The sequence below is a fragment of the Acyrthosiphon pisum genome, chromosome A1 (genome assembly GCF_005508785.2).
Source record: "Acyrthosiphon pisum isolate AL4f chromosome A1, pea_aphid_22Mar2018_4r6ur, whole genome shotgun sequence".
NCBI classification, from domain to species: Eukaryota; Metazoa; Arthropoda; class Insecta; order Hemiptera; family Aphididae; genus Acyrthosiphon; species Acyrthosiphon pisum.
The window spans coordinates 98,705,692-98,731,568 of NC_042494.1; the positions used below are offsets into that span (position 1 = coordinate 98,705,692).

Here is a 25,877-nt window from a genome sequence, read left to right on the forward strand (position 1 = left end):
GAACATTGACTGCCCGAGCTGGTGATTTATTATATAATATAATGGATACATCATATAGATGTATATTATGTAAAAATAACTGTTGTGAAAAGTGAGAATAACATCAGAGGGTTCGCTCTGCCGACGTTCGCATCCGGGGTCTTGACCGGAAGGGTAATAAGGCGTAAGCGTATTTTAAGATCCACTCATCGGAACTGCCGCAGTTCAACTGTGCGCACATTTCGAGTGCTTCCGAAATCTCAGCTGTATTCAGTTGTACTCCCCTTGAATTCAGGCCAATAACCATGTTCATATGTGTGGCCGGACATGATAAATGATATTTCATGGAGTATAATATTTAACGATTTTATAAGAACATATTGTGCAATGTAAATAAATTATTTTAATAGGTAATTATATAATATTTGAAACAATAAATATGTTTTTTAAGTTTCCAACATTTGAATAAATAATAAGTTGACTATTCAAGTGTGCAATAATAAACCTAATTAAGTTGAGTATAGGAAAAATCTTTGAGAAAACAATTAATTAAAATGAAAACTATACACGCTGCTTCTATAAACAAAATGTATTTAATATTAATAATATTAACAATATTATGTATAGTTGAGAGTTACAGATAATCTATTTTCATAATATATGTTCTTTTTTTTAAATATTAATATTTAAAATAAAAAGTGAGTAGTTTATATTTAGTGCAATAAAATGTAACCACTACTTAAACATTTATTTTTTAGTTGGGTAAATACACACTAAAGTGTATCTTAAAATCATCTTGTATGATTAATGTAAAATATTAAATACCTAACATGCACCATGTACAGCGATGATAAATTCATGTTAAGCTTTATTATGCATTAATCATTATTTATTTATAAATTGCATACATTATATAATAATATTATCATGTATGATTATTATTATTTTGTTCGTCAATAACCGAGCCACCGAGGATGGTAAATATAATTTTCTTTTTGTGTCCTGTTAACTGAGACGATTGTAAATATTGTCATACTAACACATCGTGGGGGATTTCTTATTGAAAGAATAAACATTATATATGAACTCGAATATCAATGTATTTTAATTTTTTTTTCACTCGATGACCGAGACGAAAATACATTATTTTATATAACGGAGACTTAGACGACACAATTATATTATGTATACATCCAAAACAAAATTCCCACACAAACTGACCTTCCATTAAGATATCCGAGAAGTTAACATGACTTTTTCTCTTCGTTTTTTTTCAGTTGTTTTGCGAGACTTATAATTTTACATTTCCGATAAAGCACTCTGCTGCCACGCCCACGTAAATACAGTTAATAATGGTTATCCGTTTGGGTAATCGCACAACAAGCCAATATACACACATACACATACAAATGCCACCCATTATATATATTATTATTATATATGTAAGAGAGAAGAAAAAATAACACACAACTCAATCACCATAAGACATATCGTAGTCGGTGGCTATAACCAGTAATTATTTATAAGTGTCCAATATTTATTTATAATATTGTTATTTTGAAAACTTTTCTACAAGTTAATTAGACTCTCGGATATGACTGTTGTGGTGGTCTTCGTGTTTGCGAGGGCGAGTATATGATAGGTATATATGGAATATATATCTATACATAATATACGTAACTACTGTAGCCGTTGGGGAAATTATTGTTTTACAGATTTATGCAACGAGTACACGAACAAAACATAATAAATCCAATTCTGTTGTTAATGGATTTAACATATATACCTCCTAAGACCATAAACGTATTACCTATATCAATTTAATTTTCTTGATTAAACATATATATTAATGATTGTCTATTGAATTGACCGGATCGCTATGTGGTGTTGTTCTTCTCGAATGCAATTAACTGTTTCGGACAAAATTAGACAGATATAGTTAATATTGTAGACGATAAATAAAATAATATCAATAAAATTAATTAAATATGAGACTGAATAATATTTCAATAATCTTATAATCAAAATCCGAAATTAAACAACAAATTTGAAACAAGATTTATCAAAAACAAAGATATATATACAATACATAAATCATATTTAATTTTTTAAGAAATAAAGTGAATATATGATTTTTATATCATATTAAATATTTTATGTGTTGTAAATATTAACAAAACAAAAAGTTAAATGTAGAGTTCGGTCTTTGAAATTATTTAAGTTGTATACTATATTTGTTAATAATATTTCCACGAATTGTATAGTTTTCTCGTAAAATTATATTCACAAGGCGAAGAAGAATAAAAATGACAGCATTACTACACAGCTATACTGTAATGAATGTTTCGACTTCTTTAAATAGATTTCATTCTCAGTCTGTATTACAGTGACAAAGGGTGGATGTATTCCGTGTCTTCTTCAAAAACAAAAATAAATATTTGGTACCTAATCCATTTTCTTACAACTTTAGAACGTATTCTAAAATATTTGTATACATAGCAATAAACAAAGATTTAAAATAAGACTTAACTAGTTCCTTCATTTCCAAAGTAAGGAACCTTATTATTAGTGTAACTACAACAAGGCTCATTAAAAAAATTAATACATAATACGTATATCTATGCAAATGGATTCGATTTTTTAAACTTAAATAATAATATAAATATTTGTTTCAAAATGAAGCAATAAATTACCAACTAAATAAATAAACCTACCTGCAGTGTTGTCTAAATCGAAAAGTAGTATTATATTATAATATGTTTCACAATAACTTTATTTCAACTAAGGATTTTTTTATTTTAAATTAATGGTTTAATCCCTATGCAGGTTCAATTGATTTTACAAGGTTAAAAAAAACCGAAACGATTGCTTGGCACACGTCTTGTTTAACAAATTTCCTCGATTTTTTTCGCTTCAACCACCGACGTTCGTTCGGTTAATTTGAATAAAAATCCATGTTCTGTCCTCCCAACAACACATACACAATATTCTAGAATTCCACCGTAGTCGTAGATTATGTAAATTCTGTGAACCGCCTCTTGTACCTATACGGCGTACAACTCTATTTTGACTGCACGTGTTTAATTATTACACGACAGTAATTATTTTTTGACCGTTTCCCCGCTGGCCACCATATCGGGCAGATCTCGAATACTGTTATACTCTCGCCGTTGCGATGGGTCGAGATGATGGGCCGATTAGGTGGAGTGTGAGTGGATGAGGTCTACAGGTTATTCATTTGTCACCAAAACCCGGTACGAGTTTTAAACCCAAAGGAATTCATACATATAAAAATACTTAATGTAGATACAGAATCAAGCTAACAGAAAAAATAACCGGTGCGAGTTGGTACACGATAACTCATGTGCGGGCTAATAGAGAAATCGATCAAATCCGGACAAACACTACCAGTGCTCGTTAATAATCATAATAATAATAATAATAATAATAATAATATACGTATCGGTTGTTACACAGGAAAACGAAGATTAATAGGAATACGAGAATGTAGAATAAAGCCTGGAAATACATATTATATAAATGTTTAAATATATATCATTAGACCTCCAAGAAAGCCTGGAACATTGAAAATGTGTTCGATTTTAAAAGAAGGGGGCGGTCCTCGCATGCATCGAAAAATGATCGAAAATTGATTTTACAAAAGTTTCTCGTCTCTCCCTCTATATTAATATCTTAGATGTGTGTGTGTGTGTGTGTGCATTTTGAAGATTTATATTCTATTAACAATACAAGATTTTCGTAACGGTAATAATAATATTATTAATCCTTTAATGTATCCTGTATGGATAAATGGATTACTTAAAATACAGTTATTATTGTTATTATTTTTACGACCCAACTAAATCATTCCCAAGGCAAATATCTGTAACAAATACTTAAAGTATTTAATATTCTCTTGTAATAATGTCTATTAAATACTGCTGTTGTTATATAAACCTGTGTCTCTATTGATTCTTATTGTTTTATATTACACGTATATTACACAATTTATAAGAGGACAGCACACATTTTTTACTGACAAGTATTAAATTAATGTTTTTTATTATTAATAAGTCTCGTTAAGGTTATTTAATGATGTGTACTTGATTGAATAATACAGTTAAATGAATTCAATACAAACATTTCTGGTTAAAAAAATGTATTTATTTCTTCTATTTAAAATTAATTTAATTTTCTGTAAATAAAATTGTTAATAAAAAAAAATCAATTAAGATAAGCTGTTTGAGTTTTAATACTTTAATTTTAAACACAAGGTTTTATTTTTACAATTAAATCTTTAATTTTTTTTTTATATGTGTAATCTTTATTTATTGTTTAACACCTTTTATACAAATAAACAATTTTTTCTCATTTCAACGATAAAAAACTAAGTTAAACATTTAAAATATATTTTTGAGTGGATACCTAATTATAAAAACTAAAAACTTAAAAAATTAACGTTCACTGTACCTAGCTATTAAATTGGGTATCGTTGGGTATGCACTATGTCTTAAATAAAAAGTACATAAATAGAAAAACTTAACAATACAAACGTATTATAGGTATCTCTGACTACAAAAAGAAAATCATTTAAACTGAGTATAAAATTATCTCATAAAATGTTATTCCTTTCATAAATACTAGAATTTTAAATATTAAGTCACTCATTCAAGCTATACCCGCCGGCATTGGATCATTCTGCGAAAGTGATAAATAGAAAAATTTTAAAGCCTTTTCAAACACATACAATTTTATTTAAATATAATAAAAAATCATTTTAATAACCAAATTGCACTTAGTAATTTTAAAACATTTCAAATATTAAATACTAATATTAATGATAGGTTATAGATAGGTATATATTAATATTCTAATAATATGTTAATTAGAAAATGTACACAAAAATAAGTATGTTACTTACTTTTATAAATAAATTATATGGAAAGACTATGTTCACAAAACTAATTATCATTATTCAGTCATAAATTTCGTTATTCGTCTAAGTAGAAAACCACATATTTTATAGAAGCATAAAACACGATTTTCGATTATTCTTTGTAATATATTGTACCAACAAATCACACACCAGACCATTAAAGTACTGTATAGAACAGGTAAATGAAACTTGTTTTTTTTTATTTTACTATATATTATCAAAAAAGTGTTTTAGCTTTTAGGTTTAAAACGTCAAACTCGTATTTCAAAACGTGATATTGATTTTACGCCTGTCATTGGATTTTATGTCTATAAAGTAAATAATAATTAATAAGGCCGCAGTAGACGATGTTTGGAAAAATAATTCTGACGGTCAAATCTGTATGTTTTAATTGACAATTTTCATTAAAACATTAAAGAACAAAACAAAATAAAAAGATTTTATTAGATAACAAAAATCTCAATAAAATGTTAATTCAAATATGAATCCTCAAACCGTATAGAATTTATTGATCTCGCGTCATTACGCATAACAATTGCTTGTATTCAATTAGTATGGCACCTGTGTGGAGCGACGATTATACATAGCACGTGTGTATAATTCAAATTTTTTATTGTATAATTAAACGTACTTATACCATATTTCGGCATTTCCGATTTACACGTAATAAAAATAATAATAAATATATCGGTTGTTGATTTTTGATGGCCCAGTACACAATCACGTACTCGTAGTTTCCGGTTGACCATTATAACTTTGGGTTTGATTTATAAATTATCACACCCCCCCCCCCCCAGCAATAATCACAGTGAGGAGGGCCAGCGGAACACGGGATATCGTGAGTTTATAAACGTGTATAATAATAACGTGCAACCACTCATAAATAATGTAAATTGTCCAATAAAATAATAAAATACCTATAACGTTACAATATAAATCGATGAGAATTATAAAAATATAGTATTGGAATGCATAGCTTTCTGAAAGTGAAGGTGTGATCATATAATAATTGCAGTGTTGTAACGCGCAATAATGCAATTGTAAAATCTAGACAATGTAACGAAACATTTTTTTTAAACCGTTAGCTATAATGTAATATAATATATTATATAAAAGCCTCAACCAATACACTTAAAATTTGAACTAAATACGCGTCTGAGTATGATTTTTGTCATAAAATGTGTCAAGCAGAAGCTTTTGAATTAAATGTCTATATGTCATATATCCATCCAAAAGAAACTTATAATTTAAAAATTATATCATATTTTACTGTGATATTTTACCATTAAGTCAAGGTGATAGTTAAAATTTAATTTATTATCTAAAAATTAACCAGCATATAAATAATGCAATTCAAGCAATTTTTTTAAATTATAATTAAATTTTTAATTAAACTTAATAAAATTCTTATATAAATGAAATACTAATTAATCTTAATTCTTATAATACTAGGTATACCGTATGCGAATATTAATTTTATTAAAATATGTGGTAGGTAGATATTATTAATACATATTGTGTCAAACCACTTTTGTTGAAAAAAATATATATTCCTTGTGCCTAACGCGAATTCTACTTTGAATACCATATAGTACTATATAATACGTATTATCAAGGGTCGATACACCGCAGAAATGGGTTCTAAACACGAAATCACTATACATACCAAATCCTTATTTTTTTCATTATCTTATCCGCAAAAAAGACCATCGCGTATTGCTGCTAACTGAAAAGCACCAACATCCCCCACGTCGTGCAAGTTGAACTCTTTTCTCTTCATGGTCATCGAACACAATTTTTCAGTCCGTTGTACATTGAACAATAGATCGAACTCTCTCGGAAATTTGTTCTTTATTTTTATCTCGGAGATTCATATAGGGTGGCAAAAAATCAGTCTATAACTCGACGTATATAATAATATGTAAATGTAAAACGTCATCTTTTCCTCACAGAAATAACACGCAAGTCTAGATCGATGAAATATGAATACGCGTACTTTGTTGTATATATACGTATATATATGTTGTATTATAATACCACACACATTATTATGTGAACATCCTTAATCTGTATAGATTCCCATTGAAAAAAAAAAAACAAATCAGCAATATATTATATATTTTATCTGGTATCGTACAAACAACTGTGTATTGTTAGTATTAAAAATTTAATGCGCCCTAAGAACAAAAATAATAAATAACATTTAAACTGTGTAATATAGTTACATGTATAAAATAAAATTGTTTTGAAGTGGAGTCGAATGTTATTTTATGGACCGTCCGGTATAGACCCATAAAAACCTCAAAGCAAAATATTAATTTTTATCGACATAGAGAGTGTGTACCAATATATAATATTATAAAACCATTATAATAATATATTATTATTAATATTATTTGAATGCATTTATTAAATAATACATTGTTAAATTTTATTTAAATTATTTAATATCCTAACATTTTATGAAAATTATTATACCTTGAATATCTTTAAGCAGCCTAAAGTCATTTTAATGTTTCTATACGAATTCTATCCTTAAATGTGTTTACAAATATTTAAGATATAAATATTACATGTTTAACAAGAACAAAAGTTATTCCTATGCAAAGTTTATAAGCCTCATGAAAATAATTATTCAAGTATCTACTTAGTAAAGATGACGGAGGAAAAAAAATCAAAACTATTTACCCAACCATTATCGTTCTACTCGTAAAAAAATAAACAACTCTTTTACACGAAAATATATTTAAAACTATATTTCAATGGTACCTAAAACTTAATTACGAACATGAATTGCGTTAACAACGGCGTTCACTCAATTGTATTAATAACACATAAAATATGTTAGAATCTATACTTACACTATTATAATATCGAAAGTGTAACATTCTTCGAATAATAACGTTTGATGATAGCTTCAAAAGTAAAAACGAATAACATAATAATTACTCAATACGATAAAAATGACCCAACATTAAAACAATATTCGATGTTCGGTGTATGCATGGTTGAAACCATTAATCAACACGACGCACTGACATCCTGTTTACAAGACTAAATTACTAATACAAATCACTTCAGGACCGTTTTCGAGGAGACGATAACATGTATCACGATTGATACGATATTTCAACAGACACGAAATGCATATAAATAAACGGAATACATACCTATATACACATTAGGTATTTTTTTTTTAATTTAATAATAAATTGTTTATGTAGATATAATATTATTACTATACACACTCACCTTGGACGTTGACGAGCACAAGGAGTAACGTAAACATGGCCACAGGTCTAGGCCGGTTTCTACCCTGACCACGCATGGTTCTACCGAACGGGTGTATATACTCTTCGTGTCCGGTCCACTTGGTTTTTTACATCATACGCGAGAGTCCCTTCCACTACTAGGTCACACGCATGAATAAAACGCGCTGGCAGTGCTCACTCGGATCCTGTGAACAATGAAAAACGTGTATATATTGTAGACAGCGTATAAACAACAATATGTACAATGTAGTAGGTACCTTTACAGTATTAATTATTATGCAACGTAATAACGCAGCGTTACAGTAGTATACATTAGGTAGGTACATCATATTATTATTATTATTATTATATTATTATTGTGCCAACTAACTATTAAATTATATATATGTACTGAATATTGTACTGTCTATCCCATTGTTTCCGTGAATTTAATTATTAATATATAATATTATCGTCTATCGATTATTGTTAGAACATATGCAACTAATTAAAACACATTATACAAAAACATTTATTCCCCAAAATCACCATAGGTTTGCATATTTTGAGATAAAATAAACACTTAACAGAAAATAGAAATGTTTTTAATATTTAGATTTAATTCAATATTAAGCGGCGATTACAACTCTGAACGCATTTGCGTAAATCAACTCCTCGGTCATTCTCATATTCGAGCACCACAATAAGTGTTATGTAAATTCGTGATTCTCACATAATTATTTTAAGTTTTGAACTGCCTGTAATTAACACTTTCATTTATATACATAATACATGAACAGTAAAGATTTGAAATGTTCAAAATTATTATTTTCTAATTGAACAATGACTAACTGAAAACTCACCAAGTTTTTATAACATATTATATATTATATGAGCTATTTATCAGATTAATTGCTTCTTTCTCATTCTTCAGAGGGTTCATGGTCGGCTGAATTTAAACTTATGTTCAAATATTGATAAAACAAATTAAATTTTTTTTTTTAATTGACTTTTGTCTTCTATAACAATCAGGTTTCACATTTTTTTATTTATACTTCATTTTTTTCTCGGCACTACAATACTATTATAATTAAAATGAGAATTTTTTTACCAGTTATCTATAAGTATTTAAATTTAAATCCAATGTTAGATTTCAAGAATTATTAATATTATAATTAGGTACAATATTACTTATCATTAATCAAAAAATATATATAGGTATATTAAGATTTGCTCATCCAATACAAGATATTTTAACGATAATATATATTATTATAATTTGAGTTTGTTTCCAGTTGCTTTTTCTTAAGACTTAAACGGGTGCAAAATATGTGGTGATTATTTTATCCACAAATTGGAATATGTTGAAGTTAGCACTATCATATTATTACTCTCACTGTGTAAACAAAAATGTATATCCAGTGGAAATTAACTTGGTACCTACGCTTCTGTTTGTTTTTTTCAACGACGGCGAGTGAAAACCACAATGGACAATAGAGTCAAGTGGTCAAGAATATTCTAATAGCTTCCACTAACGGTTATTTTTCCTCTCGTTTTTTTTTCTTTCGGGGTCAAGTAGTCCTTCTTTATTATACACACATATATATTTATATATTATATATATATATATATCAACGCACAACCCTACTCGAAATGTCCCTATATAGTAGACATTGGAAGGTTTAGGTATATACATATATATATAAATACATATATACAATACGGAGGTCGGGACTGAATAAGAATCAATTAGCAGCCGTAAAACACGTTTCTGTACTTAGCCCCTCGTGGTAAATCGACCGAACTGGGTCGAAGACGTTTACCAGACACCGACGTATCCATATGTCTCCCATCGATGGCGGTCAAGTCTATGTCAAAATGTCAAACTGTAGAAAATGGCTTTGTACAACACTTAGAAACCCCGCAGTCAAGTACCTGAATGATTCGAACCGAAAAATATGGGTACAAACATTTTTTGAATATTAATGTAAATGACTCGATAAAATATACACGGGGTGCATTTTTATTCTTAATATAAACGTTTTTAGTTTTATTGGTTGGAGACTGCATTATAGGCATATTATAATGTTATGTTTTTAATTTATAATTCTTTTATTCCATACCTTGCATTTAATAACTCTACGTAATATTACATTAAAATAATACATAGGAAATTTATGGAAATTATTTTCAAAAAAATAACAATATTCGTGTATTATAATGTTACAATTATTGAAGTGAATAAAAATATTTAGTAGCTTTGAAAAATATATCGTTTATTGCAAGACATAGATAACACTATAATACTATAAGAGCACAAAACAACATAACGTTTGCTGCACAATAATTCATATGATAATTTAAATTCAGAGCACGTAAAAAACACAGAGAAGTGCGGTATTGGATTCGGTCAAGAAGGAAAAACTTGAGGTAAGCCAATATAAAAAAAAAGTTTAAGAACTTAAATTAATTTCATCGCAGTCAAACTTTTTTGTTCCTAGGTTTTTGTAATTTTTTGTAATTCGGATAAATATATGATGTACCTATTTATTGTTTTGAATAAAATCAAATATGTTATACATTATCTATAGTTGGCAAATATTGTTACTGCATATCATTGTGTCGGGTAAAGATATAACCAATGATGTGCTGTAAAATTGCAATTTTTTATTATTCAATAGAATGTGTATAAGACGTGTCCCCGTAGGATATATACCTAAATAAAGTACCTAAGTACTACCTACTACTTTCTCGAGGGACGTGTGTATTTCTCCTTGGGGTATTTGGTCTTGAAATTATATTTAATTATTAAATTATATACCTAGTACTTTCCTACTAAATATAGATATGTGTAAATACTAAGTAAACGAATCATAATAGTTCTTGTCATTAATGAAAGCATTCAATTAATACGCTCTGATTAATACCTAACTATACAAATAAAATATATTACACTGTACATTCAGTTCGAAATTAAGCCACTTTTGATGAAGGCTAATACACGATAATCTGTATTACAAGTAAAAAGCAAAATTACGATTTTGTCATTAACTTTTTGACCGTATAATATTAAGTATTTAAAAGTAAAATATCACAATTTTAAAATGTGTAGTCAAAAAGTTCCTTAATATTAAGTTCCTTTTTTTAAAAATTATTGATTTTGATTGTTTTGTTTTTACACTTAAAAAAATTCTTCAAGATTTATTATTTTTAAATTCGTTTTTAGAATTAGTGAAAAATCTATAGCAAGTAGGTACCTACATGATAAATAATATAATTGAACGCGCCACATTTAAGATCGGTATACTGGTATAGTTAGGTACTCACCTAGTGTCTTTTATTATATTATAATGCGAGTTATAATGTATCTCAGAATAAATATATGAAATCTTCCTTACAAAAAAAAAATTGATTATTGTAATTTATCTTATAATATAGGTAGGTAGGTAGGTACTAGGTACTAGGTACAAATATAATTTGTATTGTTTAAGCATACTATAAAAAAATATAGGATTTTCTATTTAAATTTGTATAAGATATTGGAATGAGTATAACACCACCGTATATCATATTACAATGCTATCATATTCACAAAAAAAAAAAATTATAATAACTACCAGCTATATATTATTATATTATATTCTGAATAAAACAAAACGGTTTGTCACTAAGAACGATGGGGAAATAAACTAATATGAAACGACATAGCCACCGTAAACCATAAAAATGTCTAAAACAAGACAATAACCGCGTCTAATGTCCATTCATTATTTTCATATATTATATAATAATATTATTGTTATCTTATCATTCAACGCGATATTGTTTATGATACGGAACACAATTGTGCCGCTGACCAACTAGACCGGCGCTCCCGAAGTCATTTCGGCCTCCCTCCCCACAAAAAAAAAATAATATATCACTTCCGCCCAACGTCTTTCTCTTTCTGCGTTATGGTCACTATAATATTATACGTTATAACATGTATGCCACTCAGTAGTTTATAGACAATGGATAATGGACATTTAGTCTCCGCCATATGGTTATTGTTTTTCGTTTTATTATATATATATTTATTTTTAGTTATTATGAACACACAAAAAGGAAAAAAATGAAGACCGACGTTTGTGTTTGTCTCAAGTGTGTAAGTATATATTTTTTTAGGAAATGAATAGAATACATATTTTATTACACTCAGTGTACGCGGTAGGCAGTCGATTTTATCGTTAATGACAACCATAAAAGTCCGCCTACGATATCGATACGCGGTATACGAAGAGAGGGAAAAGAACATAAAAATATTCGAATATTCACAGATAATACCATTCACGTGTTACACTCAAAACACTGGTCCCAATTAAAATCGCGTCATTCGTTCTTCGAATTTCACTTCTCCCCTACTTCGTTTGCTGGTCTTTTTTTCCGACCGAAACCTATAGTGGAACTTCTGGCGCCTTGCCCACCCCATGTCCCCATAAACATATGTGTGGTCTATTGGTCTCATATACCTATATTATATTACTCGCAGAAATCTTTTGGTAAGAAAAATGTAAAAGAAAATTAAATTCATAACTTCTAAAACTAATTAGCAAATAGTGACTGTAGGCAATAGCGCTGATGAATAGCGTATTTCCCAGCTTATTTCTCGACGACATTAAACAGATTCCACTGACGATACCCAACAGCAGAAAGTACTTTGTCTTTGATTAAAGTACATACCTAACTATTCAAGGAAGAAAGTTTTTTGTAGCTACGTAAAATTATACCTTAACCAAATACATACTTTTATATGGCGGCTATTAGAATTTAAAATTTCTATGCGAGAACATAATAATATTATCATACCAAGTCAGTAGTCACACACGAATGATAAATATTATTTTAAAATATCTACTTCTTCTTACTTATATAGGTACTTAAATAATTCGTTTAATGCGTTATTCGTGTATGACATTATAATATATTATTCTATATCTTCACTTTAGGTATATAGCGAGGTATATAGTAATGATTTATTTCAAATACTTCTTTAAATTCTTTAAACATGTGTAGGTACTTTATATATTTTAGTACTCCTAAATATAAGACACTTATATGGATAATGCTGAATAATGAAAATAACAAGAAATCTAATTTGTATTGAAGAATTATGAAATTTTAACAACCACTGCAGCATATTATTATACCTACTATGCTATAGGTACCTACAGTATACATATCTAATTTCATCATGTATATATCAATTTACACGACCGGTTTTCAAACTAAAGGGACACAGAAAAACCTTTACACAGTGTTCAGCAGACGTTTTTAAAAGAAAAAATACGAAATATAATTTTTTATTATTATATTTTTTCCCTATCACTCTCAACAACCTAACCTAACAAGGCCTCGGGGACCCCCTGCGTCTTCAGGATTTGCGAGCATCATGTTTCAACCACATACCTTCTCCCTCTCCGAACATTGTTAAGGGTAAAATATATACATAACTATGTTTAGGGGTTTGAGGCCCCTTAATAAAATAATAAGTTAAGGGTATTAGAGAAAAAAACATTGAAATTAAAGAGCGCCAAAGGAATAATTCAGTCAAATCTCCATAGTCTCCAAGGAAATCTAATTGGGATTACTAGTGTCCCTTTTCATGACATTCATTACGATTATTCCACTCAAATCCATTTACAGAAGATTTGCAAACGTTTCAAAAAGCTCGATTTAACTTAATAGATTGGAAACAAAGAGTAGATACATCATTTGCAATGCTGACTAAGTAGTTTCAAGTCACGTTAATTAAAGTAAATCAGTTTTTAATAATTATATTTATACTATAATCTCATTGAATTCATTATTTTAGTTATTATTAATATTTCTAACATATTTGTCTCGTTGAAATTTAATCTCGTTTAATACGCATATTTTCAGTACAAATAAATCACATTGCTCAACATACAATAAATATAGGAACCAATATTTTTAATACATATTTTATAATTCATTGACGTAACGCACGAGACACGAATGTTAAATACCGATTTGGCATAACTATGGATTTATTTTTTAAATAAGAAGCGAGGACATCAGAAAATCGAATATATTGATAAATAGCGCGTACCTACCTACCTATTATTTACCCGTTTGATATTATACTGACAAATATGGGCGGCCGCTTGATAATTTAATTGTTACGCCCTAAGGAATAAATAGCAAACCATGACCGACAACAATTTAATGCGTGTGGTGCGTATAGACCGCCGATCGTTACGAAAAAAAAAACAACCATAATATATATATATATATTGAACACACATTCTTAAATCCCTTTTAAGGATTTTTAACACACATTTTTAGATTCATATAAAAAAAACGACTTGTAATTAGGTTCAGTAATAATAGTAAATTTCGAAAATTTCTATAAAAATATTCAGACCTATTTATATACCTAATATTAATCAGAGGAACGCGTACTATGTTGTTCGCGATCGTCAGCTGCTATATGGTTTCGTATATTCTATCGTCGAGATCGTGATCCCCATAGCCAATGTGTCGTCGGACTTTTTAATTTCGTCGTGTTCGCACGTCATCGCTATACATGTAGTCTCTATATACGACTCTACGTAATTAATTCCACGTCCCCCGACTGTATTTTACATGCGCCGTTGTTATATTATTGTTGTTATTAAATTTTATGATATTTTGAAAAACACACGCACACGCACAACCAGACATAATGCTAATATACATATATTATACGTGTGTAAGGAAAATCCTTCGAATCTAACGCTATACGAATGTACATGGTGGCCGATGAGCTAATGAATGGATTTTGGATCTAGTCCAAGGAGTGTAAAACCTGAGCGATTATTTACGGGAGTATCTTGGGTTTTTAAGTGCCCATCCACCGCGCAATAGTTTTAAAATGAATATATATGCGCATTTCAACTCTTATAACAGACACTAATGACAATTCGTAATAACTACCACTGTCGAGTTAACACTCTTTAGTCTTAAGAGCGTATGACTAAAACGTATAATAATTAACCGTCTCTACATTATATGCCTTTCATATATTGTTCGTTCCAAATATATAAATTTATACTTAGTATGTGCCTATATCATACATATTGATACATGTTTATTAAATTAACTAAATCATCATTTATATTTACAATTGAAACTCGTAATAATAGAATTACTTCAATACCTATAAATGAACGGGATTGTACCATAAAACTAATCGGAAATTCTATAAAGTTAGTAGTTTATATACGTTATGTCTCGCTGTATTTAACCGGTAAATGTGCAATTATTATTCCATTATTTAAAGTCAGTCATTAGAAAAATATAAAATGTTTTATTTTTTTAGTTTTAAATACTTTTGAAAAAATGTCAATCAAGTAAAAAAAAAATTACAACTTTCACAAAGTATTCTAATTCAGACAGGTACTTATACTATACGCATGTTAGGTATATTGTTATGGAATATAATATATTATAATGGTATATTTTAAAATAATAATATGTTCGGAATAAGACTATTATAGGTACCTACAGTAAACTAATTAATAATTATTATACTACTTATAGGTACATACATTTATTAATAATTGTTTTACACGTTGTATAGTTTTTATGAATATTGATACTCACGAAGAATATTGTTATGATCATGGCTGTTTGTAACTTTATCGAGAGTTTAATATTAACGATCACTGCTTCTTACCTGTACACTGCAGCATATCAAGTTACCTACTAGCAGTATAGGTATAATCGAACGTGCGAAATATTATTTAATTTGCGACTAGGTAATTAAACTCAGCTTTGTCGCACGAACGTAAGATAACTCAAAAGGCCGTACTTGGATACATAATTATTATTAGCTCTTTGGAAGATCGGCGGATATAAAAGAAAAATAATATTCGTAAGCCGTTGAATCATTATTTTTTTATTTTTTTAAACATATAAGAGTAAAACACAGGAACGTACTTTTTCTTTAGACCTTGTATACCAGCACTCGTCTACCATCGCGTTCTCGGCTACGTTTCAATGAGAAAAGGGGGTGCGAGTGTTGAAAAATAATGAAAATAAGACGATTGTGAGCGAAATTAACGCCCCAATAGCGGCTAACGAAATTATCTTAACAAGGTAATCACGGCGGCTACTCGGAGTGGAGGGTAGCTGAGACGTCTGCAATGCAGGGGTGAAGGCTATATGACGACGCTTTTCAACGCGTATACAAACGGCGAATTAGAGAAGCGTCGACGGTTCCCAAAAGCCAAGTGTTTCAGGTATTTTTCCGGCCGACCGAGTCTTATGTTCCCCGCACCGTTTCATCGCCCTGTTGTTGTAGCGAGTGGGCAATTTTTTTTTTCTATCGTGAAAGAGGGAAAAAAATTAGTGACATTGTCAAGCTGGATGTAGCTAATAGGTATATTGCTATATAGTGCGTATGGGGTGATGGGGGGCATCTGCGGGTGGTGAAAAGAGGGAGAGTGAAAGAGAGGGACGACGCTTGCAACGTCTATATAGATATATGTTTATTGCCTTTTAATTGATTCCGTTAACGACCAAACGATGGGCAACAAAAAAACTATTTCTCGTGGACACGAGAAAGAAAAAAAATAATCGATACTTTCATTGCGTATACATATCATAGCACAGCAATAAATAAGAGTGGGAGGATAAAAAAAAACACACAAACCAAATAAATAACCGGATGATATGCGTTTACGTGACAAGAATATGACACTGGTAATATTTTTAATAGCTATAAACCACTGCACCGCCCGGAAGTAAAACTATAATATAACATCTCCACCGGTAAAATATTTCATTTCTTTCAAACCGGTAAATAATATTGTTTAAGTTAAATAGTTTCCGTAAAAAAATCACTATCGGATGATGTCATCGATTACTAAAATATGATTACTATTAAGTTAGATCTCCACCACGCAAATTGTACATATTATTATTATTTATTATGAGACCGTTTTCGTGTTGTATCCATATGTGCAGCAAATTCTGTAGACTCAATGACCCCGGGTAGTAGCTTGAGGTACAGCGGAGAAGGCGTAGCAATAAAAATTATTAAAGGAATTCTCGCCGGTATGATGATGATTAGTTGTCCGACAAAGGGCAAACGGGACGCCATAAGTTATTATCGGAGGTCTTTGTAGAATAACAGGGGAAAAACTGTCTCCATATGTTTTTTTTCCATTTATTATATATATATATGTATACCTACGTATTATTTTTTTTTTGCAACTATAAGTATACCTATGTGCCCCGCTGCGAAGTTATTAGAGTCAATAAGCATCATAACTATACGAGGGTCTCCTCGAAAAATTGTTATAATATATTATATAGTCCCTAATGTAGTAGGTCATTATAAACAAATCTACCTTGTTTTTTATTTTTATTCATTTCTTTATTTTTGTTGACCGGTTAGTTGTCTGCCTTCTTGGATTTAATATAATAATCTTTTTTTCAATTCGAAATTTCAACAAAATCGTTCCACATGAAAAAAAAAAAATCATAAAACTACACCATCACCGTCATTATCTATGGAAGATTACTAACAAAAGTTAATGGACTTTTTTTACTTTTATATTTTTTTTATTTCCTCAATTGTATACCTACCAAATAAAGAAATACATTTTACTCCATTCATATACGAAGAAAAAAAAGTACTAAAAATGAAAAATAGTTTTTAAGTATGGATAGATGTGATATATAATACTTCAAAGTTAAAGTTATGTAAAAACGTTCAAAAAAACTGTAGGCATAGTGAGTCTTTTCTCACTCTTTATTTTAAGCAAACCTGTAGATATATTTTAAAATATTATCAAAAAAATAATTCAAAAATCTAATTTCAGAAATAATTGTTTCTTTTTAAAAATAATTTTTTTATCTTATGTCTAAATATTATGTTTTACACTTCAAATCATATTGTCTATTGCTTTTTACATATTAGTTAGTATAGTTAATACGTCAACTGTATGCCTTAAACATGTAATTACCAAATCAAATTTGGTATAAAAACAAAAATCCTGTGCAGTTAATATTTAATTGAAAGTTTAAGTGATTGATGATAAGTAAAATATAAATTGTCCTAATATATTTGAAAACAAGAATGTTAAGATATAATCACTGCATCGATTGTCTGAAAACGGGCATTTGCTTATATATTATAATATTATGCACAATTATTTCAAGAATACTAAAAGTTTTTATAAAGCCGGTCCTATAACTGAAAGTACTATTTATATTACCTGATTAATGTTTTCGCATGATCATTTTTGTTTACATATTTGTACTACCAAATTTTTTTACTAGATTTACCAGAGTTGATAAACTTTTACAATAATATCTTTAAAATATCGACGAAATGTTGGAGCTATATCGTTTAAAACATCGTATGCGTGTGAAGAGGGATTTTTGAGAGGCCGGAGAGGCCTTGGAACGCCATATAGTCAAGTGTATGTTTGTTGTGTGGAGGACATAGAAGGGTATTTATCTTTAAAAACAGTGGATAAATTTCACCACTCAGCTGCATGCCAGCACTAGAGAAACGCCATCGTGTAACTCATATATGCACCATGTAGCTTACACTAGTATTATCTGACTTATTATGCACCTACATATATACCTACAGAATACAAATTAGATTTTGAAATTCTCATAGGTTTCCATTCGGACGTCGATACTAACTGATTAGACACTACTTGTTCGGGTATGACACGTATGCAAATTCATATATGGTATTCACAATGGCCTAACGAGGTTTTTTTGTAATTGAGGCTAACTTATTATAGATATACACTGAAACACACACTGAAAAACACATAACAGTACGTATAATTGTTAGTAAGAAGTATCGAAGTACTTGTCCAAACAAGCCTTCCGGAAAGATTCGGTGGGAATAGCAATCAGTCAAAATGACGTTACATCATCAATTTTTTGACAACTGCAACAACACGATTTCGAGTACCTGTAATATTATGATTGACATATTACAATACCACGCAGTGGCTGGGTAACTTGATGATAATCTATAACTTACAAGTAGATGAATGTTTATAAAAGTCGAAATTGCCGATGTTTAGTTATATAAAGTCATTATAAATATTAGGTATTTCGACTATAGTTAATAATTAATTAGTGCAAGAAACGGGTGGGAAGAAAAAGAGTAGCAAAAATATATTTATATATATACAATAGATCCAATATAACGAGGTGGGTGAATTTTTTTGTTATTGGCAGACGACTTGAAAACGAAGGGGAAGATCCAATATAAAAGTATTCTAAAGAAATGTAATTTGAAAAAAATAACGATCCGTGTGTTTCTGATGTTGAGAGGATAAATTGGGACAGGTGCACCAGTCAGCACACCTTCTCGTCTGTCGGCTAAAAGGGATCGAAGGCGTGCAACATAACAAAATAAATCTATTTCTGAAGTTATTATTTTTCTACAACAATAATTGATTAAATTTAAATTTATATTAGAAAAAATAATGAAAATTATTACAAATTTTACATTTAATTTGTATAGAAATAAAATACAAGCTTAATTTTTTTTTTTTAAATATATACCATAATTATGTTGAAACCCACCGCTATTTGTTAAAACTACATAGGTAATTATACTGTAAAAATAAACGAGTCAACATTTAAAATAAATGCTGAACAAAACCATGTATATGACTAGAACATTTATTTGCTTTTAAAATGTAAAGCTGTAGAAGAGGATAAAACTAATTTATCCCACCACGTCCAAATATCTTAACATACAACCCGAGATACAGCACGTCATTGTTAATAATGATAAGTGTTAACCACTTAAATAAATAACTATAACAGTATAAGAATAAGTGATAATTAGCGATACATTTAACTTAGTAATGAGAAGTATATTTTTAGTAAGTAAAACATTAATTGAAACAATACAAATTAATCTTTAAAACTGTTCACAATATGGATTTTATAATTTTTATTTTATAGGCAATAATTTAAAAAATGTAGGTACCTGCTTATGATTTTGAAACTTTATATTTAAAAACTCAAACTGTAAACCAAGTTACGTGAGAAATAAGAGAAAATCTACAACGATACCCCTTTTCCAAGACTAGTTTGAAACCTAGTTCAAAATTATCATCCTAAGGAGTTTGGTATTATAAATTTAAAACAAAAAATACACATCTACGACCCCGGCTAACACTAGTCGTAGGTACAAATGTCAGATGACAGTATGACCCTGATAAATTATAACTCTTACACGACGACAAAGGGAATGTCTGCACACAAACTCAATGTTATTTTTTTTATAATATTATATTTTATTCAGTTATTTATTGTCACTAAGTAGAACTCATCGTTTTTTAAATTGTTAATATTATGTAGGTATAAATATGTATGTATTCACTATTAAACTTGTAAACACGTATAGGTAATAATATGTTTATATATAGGTTACCTACATGCTTATTATTTATAATAAAAAAAAAATTAAAAACTAGTGTTAATATCATAATATTTTAAATAGGTACCTACCTATATAACAAATAAAATATAATGATCGCGAGTGAATTCGCTACGAAATGTTTCTAGGTAAGTATCTATATATCACTATATTATAAAGACGCCAGTTACTAATGTGTATATACTACTCATGACACATTTATCGTATATTATAATTTTATATCATTAATCCATCGTACGTACTTTGCTCGCGGTGATAGGTTGCGGTATAGATACGGTATATAAAGACAAAAAGCACACTACATAGTACATAGTACATTACACAAGTGAAAACCGGTATAATTTATGAAAATATAAATGTCGTCCAGTCTAGTGAACACGTATCAAATTACGATGGCGAACTACCTGAGGAGCAGATTACATCTCGAAAATATATTCCGCGGACGACAACGATGATTTTTGATGTTTTATGGGTAAATGGTAAACGTTGGTAACATTATAAAATAAAAACAAAATGCACATTATATTATTAATACGGAAACGTCATCGGTAGCTTTTTTACGCTGTGTGTGAGGTCTGGTGAACACGATGAAATTATGCTAATGGGGCGAAGGTCTAACGAATGCCAGGACGCGGGGGCTTTGGCTTTGGTGACGACCGACGCCGAACACACAGCACATGCTTTTTTTATCGGGAAGGAGAGGTAACCCGGGGCAGGTATGAACGTTCAGAAGTATGAACACCGTGAAATAAACGAGATTTCTGTATAACATTCTCTCACAATATTGGCGGGAATCGCCATTTAAACATGTGTGTTAAAAACTAAGTAAGAATGTCCCCAAGGGGACGTTTTAATGACTCGTCCCTACATAACAATGTCTATACAAAATTCTTCAAAATTTGTTTCATCTGATTTTTTCGCAATTTTCGTTAATAAAACCACCGCCCTCCGTTGCGTACAACGAAACCGTTTGTCGTTGCGTTATTATAGCTGCAGTGTGCTATGATTTCGTAAAACCTCCCACGGGGAACAAAATCGATCCGCGAGCAATTGATTCCACCCCCCCCCCCCCTTTGTGTAGAAAACGGGCTAGGAATTTCGGTTGTATATATATGTGTTATATCACAGTGGTCATATCAATAAAAAAATGTATTTAACGGGTACAAAAAGTGTTAAACTAGTAAAATAGTACCTCTATATATATATTAATTATTTGTTATACAGCTGTATATTATCATGATTCATAATAATATTATATAAAAATTCTTTTTTGTCTATACTGTTATAGTGTTATGCTGCGGCCCATTGAGTGTGACATGTCATATTCGTATACATTAAACACTTTAACCAGAGCTTTAACCTATTCATATAGATAGGTATTCCATTAACAACGACACTACATTTAATTTTTTTAAATATAAAAATGACTAACTATATAAGAAGTCTAGGTACCAATTACTTGTGAACAAACTTTGAAAAAATATGATAGATAAGGATGCTCTTATATTATTTTACGATTACTCAATGTAAAAATTGCATTCGAACTATCAATAGTTTAAAGTAACTACCTACATCATTATCGTATATTCGTATAATAGTTTTATACAAAATACTTATATTATAATTTAATATATATTGGCATATAAATATGTTTTCAATTGATCGAAGTAATCGGTACCTATAGAAAACAAATTATATTTAGCCATACGTGTATCGTTGCTTGGAATAATTCCAAGTAAAGTATATAAACTGACACAGTATAATAAAGTTAGACTTTTTTAATAAAACTTATTCTGTGGGCGTTCATTTAAATTTAATTACAACTAACAAGGGTGTGAAACTCTGAAAAAACTTTTGAATAAATAATTTAATTTCGTGTGGGTATTAGTTTCTTGTTTTTAAACATTCGGCGGAGTTAGTTATTTTGATAGGAACATAGGTAACTATAATTTCAATTGATTTCAAAAAAATGTAAATAATATTCAACTTTTTAAACTAAATCAATAAAGCAAAAATTACTAAAGAAGTGTATAACGGGAAAAAAATAAAAAAAATACCTAACCTAACCAAAACTAGTAATATATGACATTACTCTAAATGATATTAACATAAACATGTAAGCTGCTGATCTGCGTATCTATATTGTATATTTAAATACAAAATTAATTATTGATTCAAATATGAAATGTTTGAATGATTTTGTATTAAACATGTAGAAAATGGAATATATAAGAAATAGGATGTAACACATTCCACTTATATAATATATTATATGTTGTGGTATAGGATTAATAATCCTATAAATAATATATTATATTCATATGAACTATTTATTATATATCTTTAAAAAATACTACATTTCTATAATACAATTGGTACATATGTAAATAATTTTTTTTTTTAGATAAATGTGCCATAAGTAACTAAGTATTTTCAAGTAGGTATTACAAAAATATTTATCTCAATCAATTTTTTTTCTTTAAATTATTTCGCATTGAACTTTGTCAATTTACTCGGGGAGCATGGGATAATTACACTATTTTACGTATAAAATGTACACATTACCTATACTTAAAGATCAGGGACGTTATACGATTTTAGCCAATGGTTGGGGGTGGAGTATGGGAAACGGGCCCATATAATCCCGTGGTATTTTCTCGGTGACCTCCTCTTCTTCTGTTCTATTTTATGGATCCCCAAAATACGCCAAAATACGCCAAAATACTACCAAAAAAAAAAAACAACGGCTTTAAGTAAACGCCATTTGCATAATTAACCCATTACTTGGGTTAGGTTAGGGGTTTGGTACGTACTGAATGTTCCGAACCGGTCTATCCATCGTTTGAAAATCCCCGTGTCGACCCCACCGACCCATAGCAAGAGCTATTGTTGATTTTTTGCAGACCGTGAATAGTATATATGTATATAGCAATTGTAACAGAAGTAGTAGTAGTAGTAGTAGTAGTAGTAGTAGTAGTGTAAACTGCGGTGCGTTATTGTTGTTGGTGTAGCAGCAGAGCGGGGTTAAAATTTATACATACATACATACATATTATTATACCACCGGCTACCTGTGTTTTGTGCGAAACCACCCTTGATTTCAGTTTCTTCCCGCGAAAAAACACACCCTCCGTATGTGATTTATCGGGTTCGAAAAGCCTTGGCTGTATTGTTTTGCGTCCGAGTACGAAATGGAACGAAAAAAAAAACGTGTACAGAAAGAAAACACAAGCGTGTGTGTTGTAATATGTGACGTAAAAACAATCTTTTCACACCGCTAGTCATTGCAGCTATACCTCTACGGGGCTAGCCACCACGGGTAAGTGCACAGTAAAATAAAAAACACAGTTACTTTTCCCCGTTTTTATTTCACATCGTTTGTAGTCACGCCTTTTCGAGTTCATATAATATATTATATACAAAACACAACGGGGATACTGGGTTCATTTTATAGAGCCCTAAACTGCCAAAAACGTTTTAACTCTAAAAACGACTATTAACTAACACGGTTGCAAGTAGGTATATATATTACGTATAACATAGAGTGATAAAACCGTATATATTTCAAACAACAGGTTCACAGTAAAAGTGTATACTTCGATAGTAATAACTACTAATACCTAAGTAATTGGAATTTTGTTACAGTTTAAGATAATTTCATAACAATAGTTAAATAAATCCATAAAGTCAAGAAAAAAACTTGTATTCACTATTTTAATAATTATCTTACCCACAAACACTAAAAAAATGATAGCTTTAATTAAAAACAATCTTCATTTTCTCGGTAAATAAAAAACAGATGTTATTTTAAATTATAACTTTTATTTCACACGTAAAAAAATATATGAGTATTTGACACGTAAAACACAAAATAATTTACATAACTGAACACATTTTAAAAATATTTATCTGGTTTATTCTGTGCAAACATTTTTAACCATCTAAATTCAGGATCTTAAATAGTAAAAATATTAAATACTTGTTTATATTATGTAAAAATGAATATGGTCACTATAGACATGGGCTATGGTGTATACAATCACCTACAGTTAATCAATACATGGCTATATATTTATTAATATTAATGAGAATGTAATAATTCCTCTGGATCGCCAAAAGACGTGAGAACTGAGTACTAGGAACAATTTTAAATTATGGAGAAAAGAAAAATATACACCCTCTTATATACACGGCACAAACACTATGGGTGCGGAATACATAATGACATTGGTCGATTGAAGAAAAGAAATCTTTGCAGTTCCATCAAATATCAGGGGAATAAACAAGGAATACCTATCTTCTAATTTAGATAAAAAAAACAAGTTGGATTCTTTAAAAATAATAAAATGTCCATGGTTTCCTGCGAGTTGCTATTCATTTTGTAAGAAAACTAATAGGTACTAAGTAATTTTGTATGATATTAATTAAATTAAATATTAACGGATGGATATTTTCAATACGCTCCAAAATTTAATACAGCCAATCAACCTTCGGCTTATAAAAAGTTTAAACTTTACACCGATCATACTTTCTTAGGTATAGATTATATTTAATTGGTGTACCTAATGTTTTTTACAAAATAATAATATAATACTGATGGATTAAAAAATAAAAATAAAATGACTGTACTTAACATATTTAATGAAATAAAAATATATTTATTCCTATATAAAAATACAAATTTTAAATTCTATAATAATAACTATCGCGGTATAGAAAATTAGGTACGATTAAACATTTTTCACATTAACGTAAAAAATAACGTCTATAAAGAGAAAATAATCGTGCTTGCTTAATACTTAATAGTATTTAATATGTTGAAACACGATTATAGAAACCCAGCTGCTCAATAATCGAAAATATATATTATGAAAGCAACAAATGCTTTTGGAGTGGTGAAAAATGAATTATACGACCTCATCGAGACTGCAATGTTAACAGTGACGACGTGCTATGTGTATATATATTACTGTGAGTGTTTTCGAAATAATTACTTTCATTAATTCTCGGCACATTCTTTTGTTTCAGATTCTGACACGAAGGGGGTTGGAAAACATTTAAACTTAAAAACAAAAGAACCCCATACACCTCCAATCTATCTACGGTTTTCGTGGCATAATAATTAGCAACCACGCCAACCATAATATTATGTACAGTACATATAATAAATATGAAGATCGAGTGCGACGGGTTTCCAAGTAAGACGAGACAAGTAGGAAACGGCTTGTCAGAAGAGGCT

At 29.5% G+C, this 25,877-nt stretch overlaps 1 protein-coding gene across 2 annotated transcripts in view; it reads right to left on the reverse strand.

The window, feature by feature from the left end:
- LOC100569275 (netrin receptor UNC5C) overlaps positions 1 to 25,877 on the reverse strand; it is a 124,331-nt gene that overhangs the window by 92,626 nt on the left and 5,828 nt on the right. For both annotated transcript variants that reach the window (XM_003245811.4, XM_008186743.3), the window contains exon 2: positions 8,168 to 8,372. In XM_003245811.4, the coding sequence (XP_003245859.1) occupies positions 8,168 to 8,243 (76 nt within the window). In that variant the 5' untranslated portion in view covers positions 8,244 to 8,372. The remainder of the gene's footprint in view (positions 1 to 8,167; positions 8,373 to 25,877) is intronic.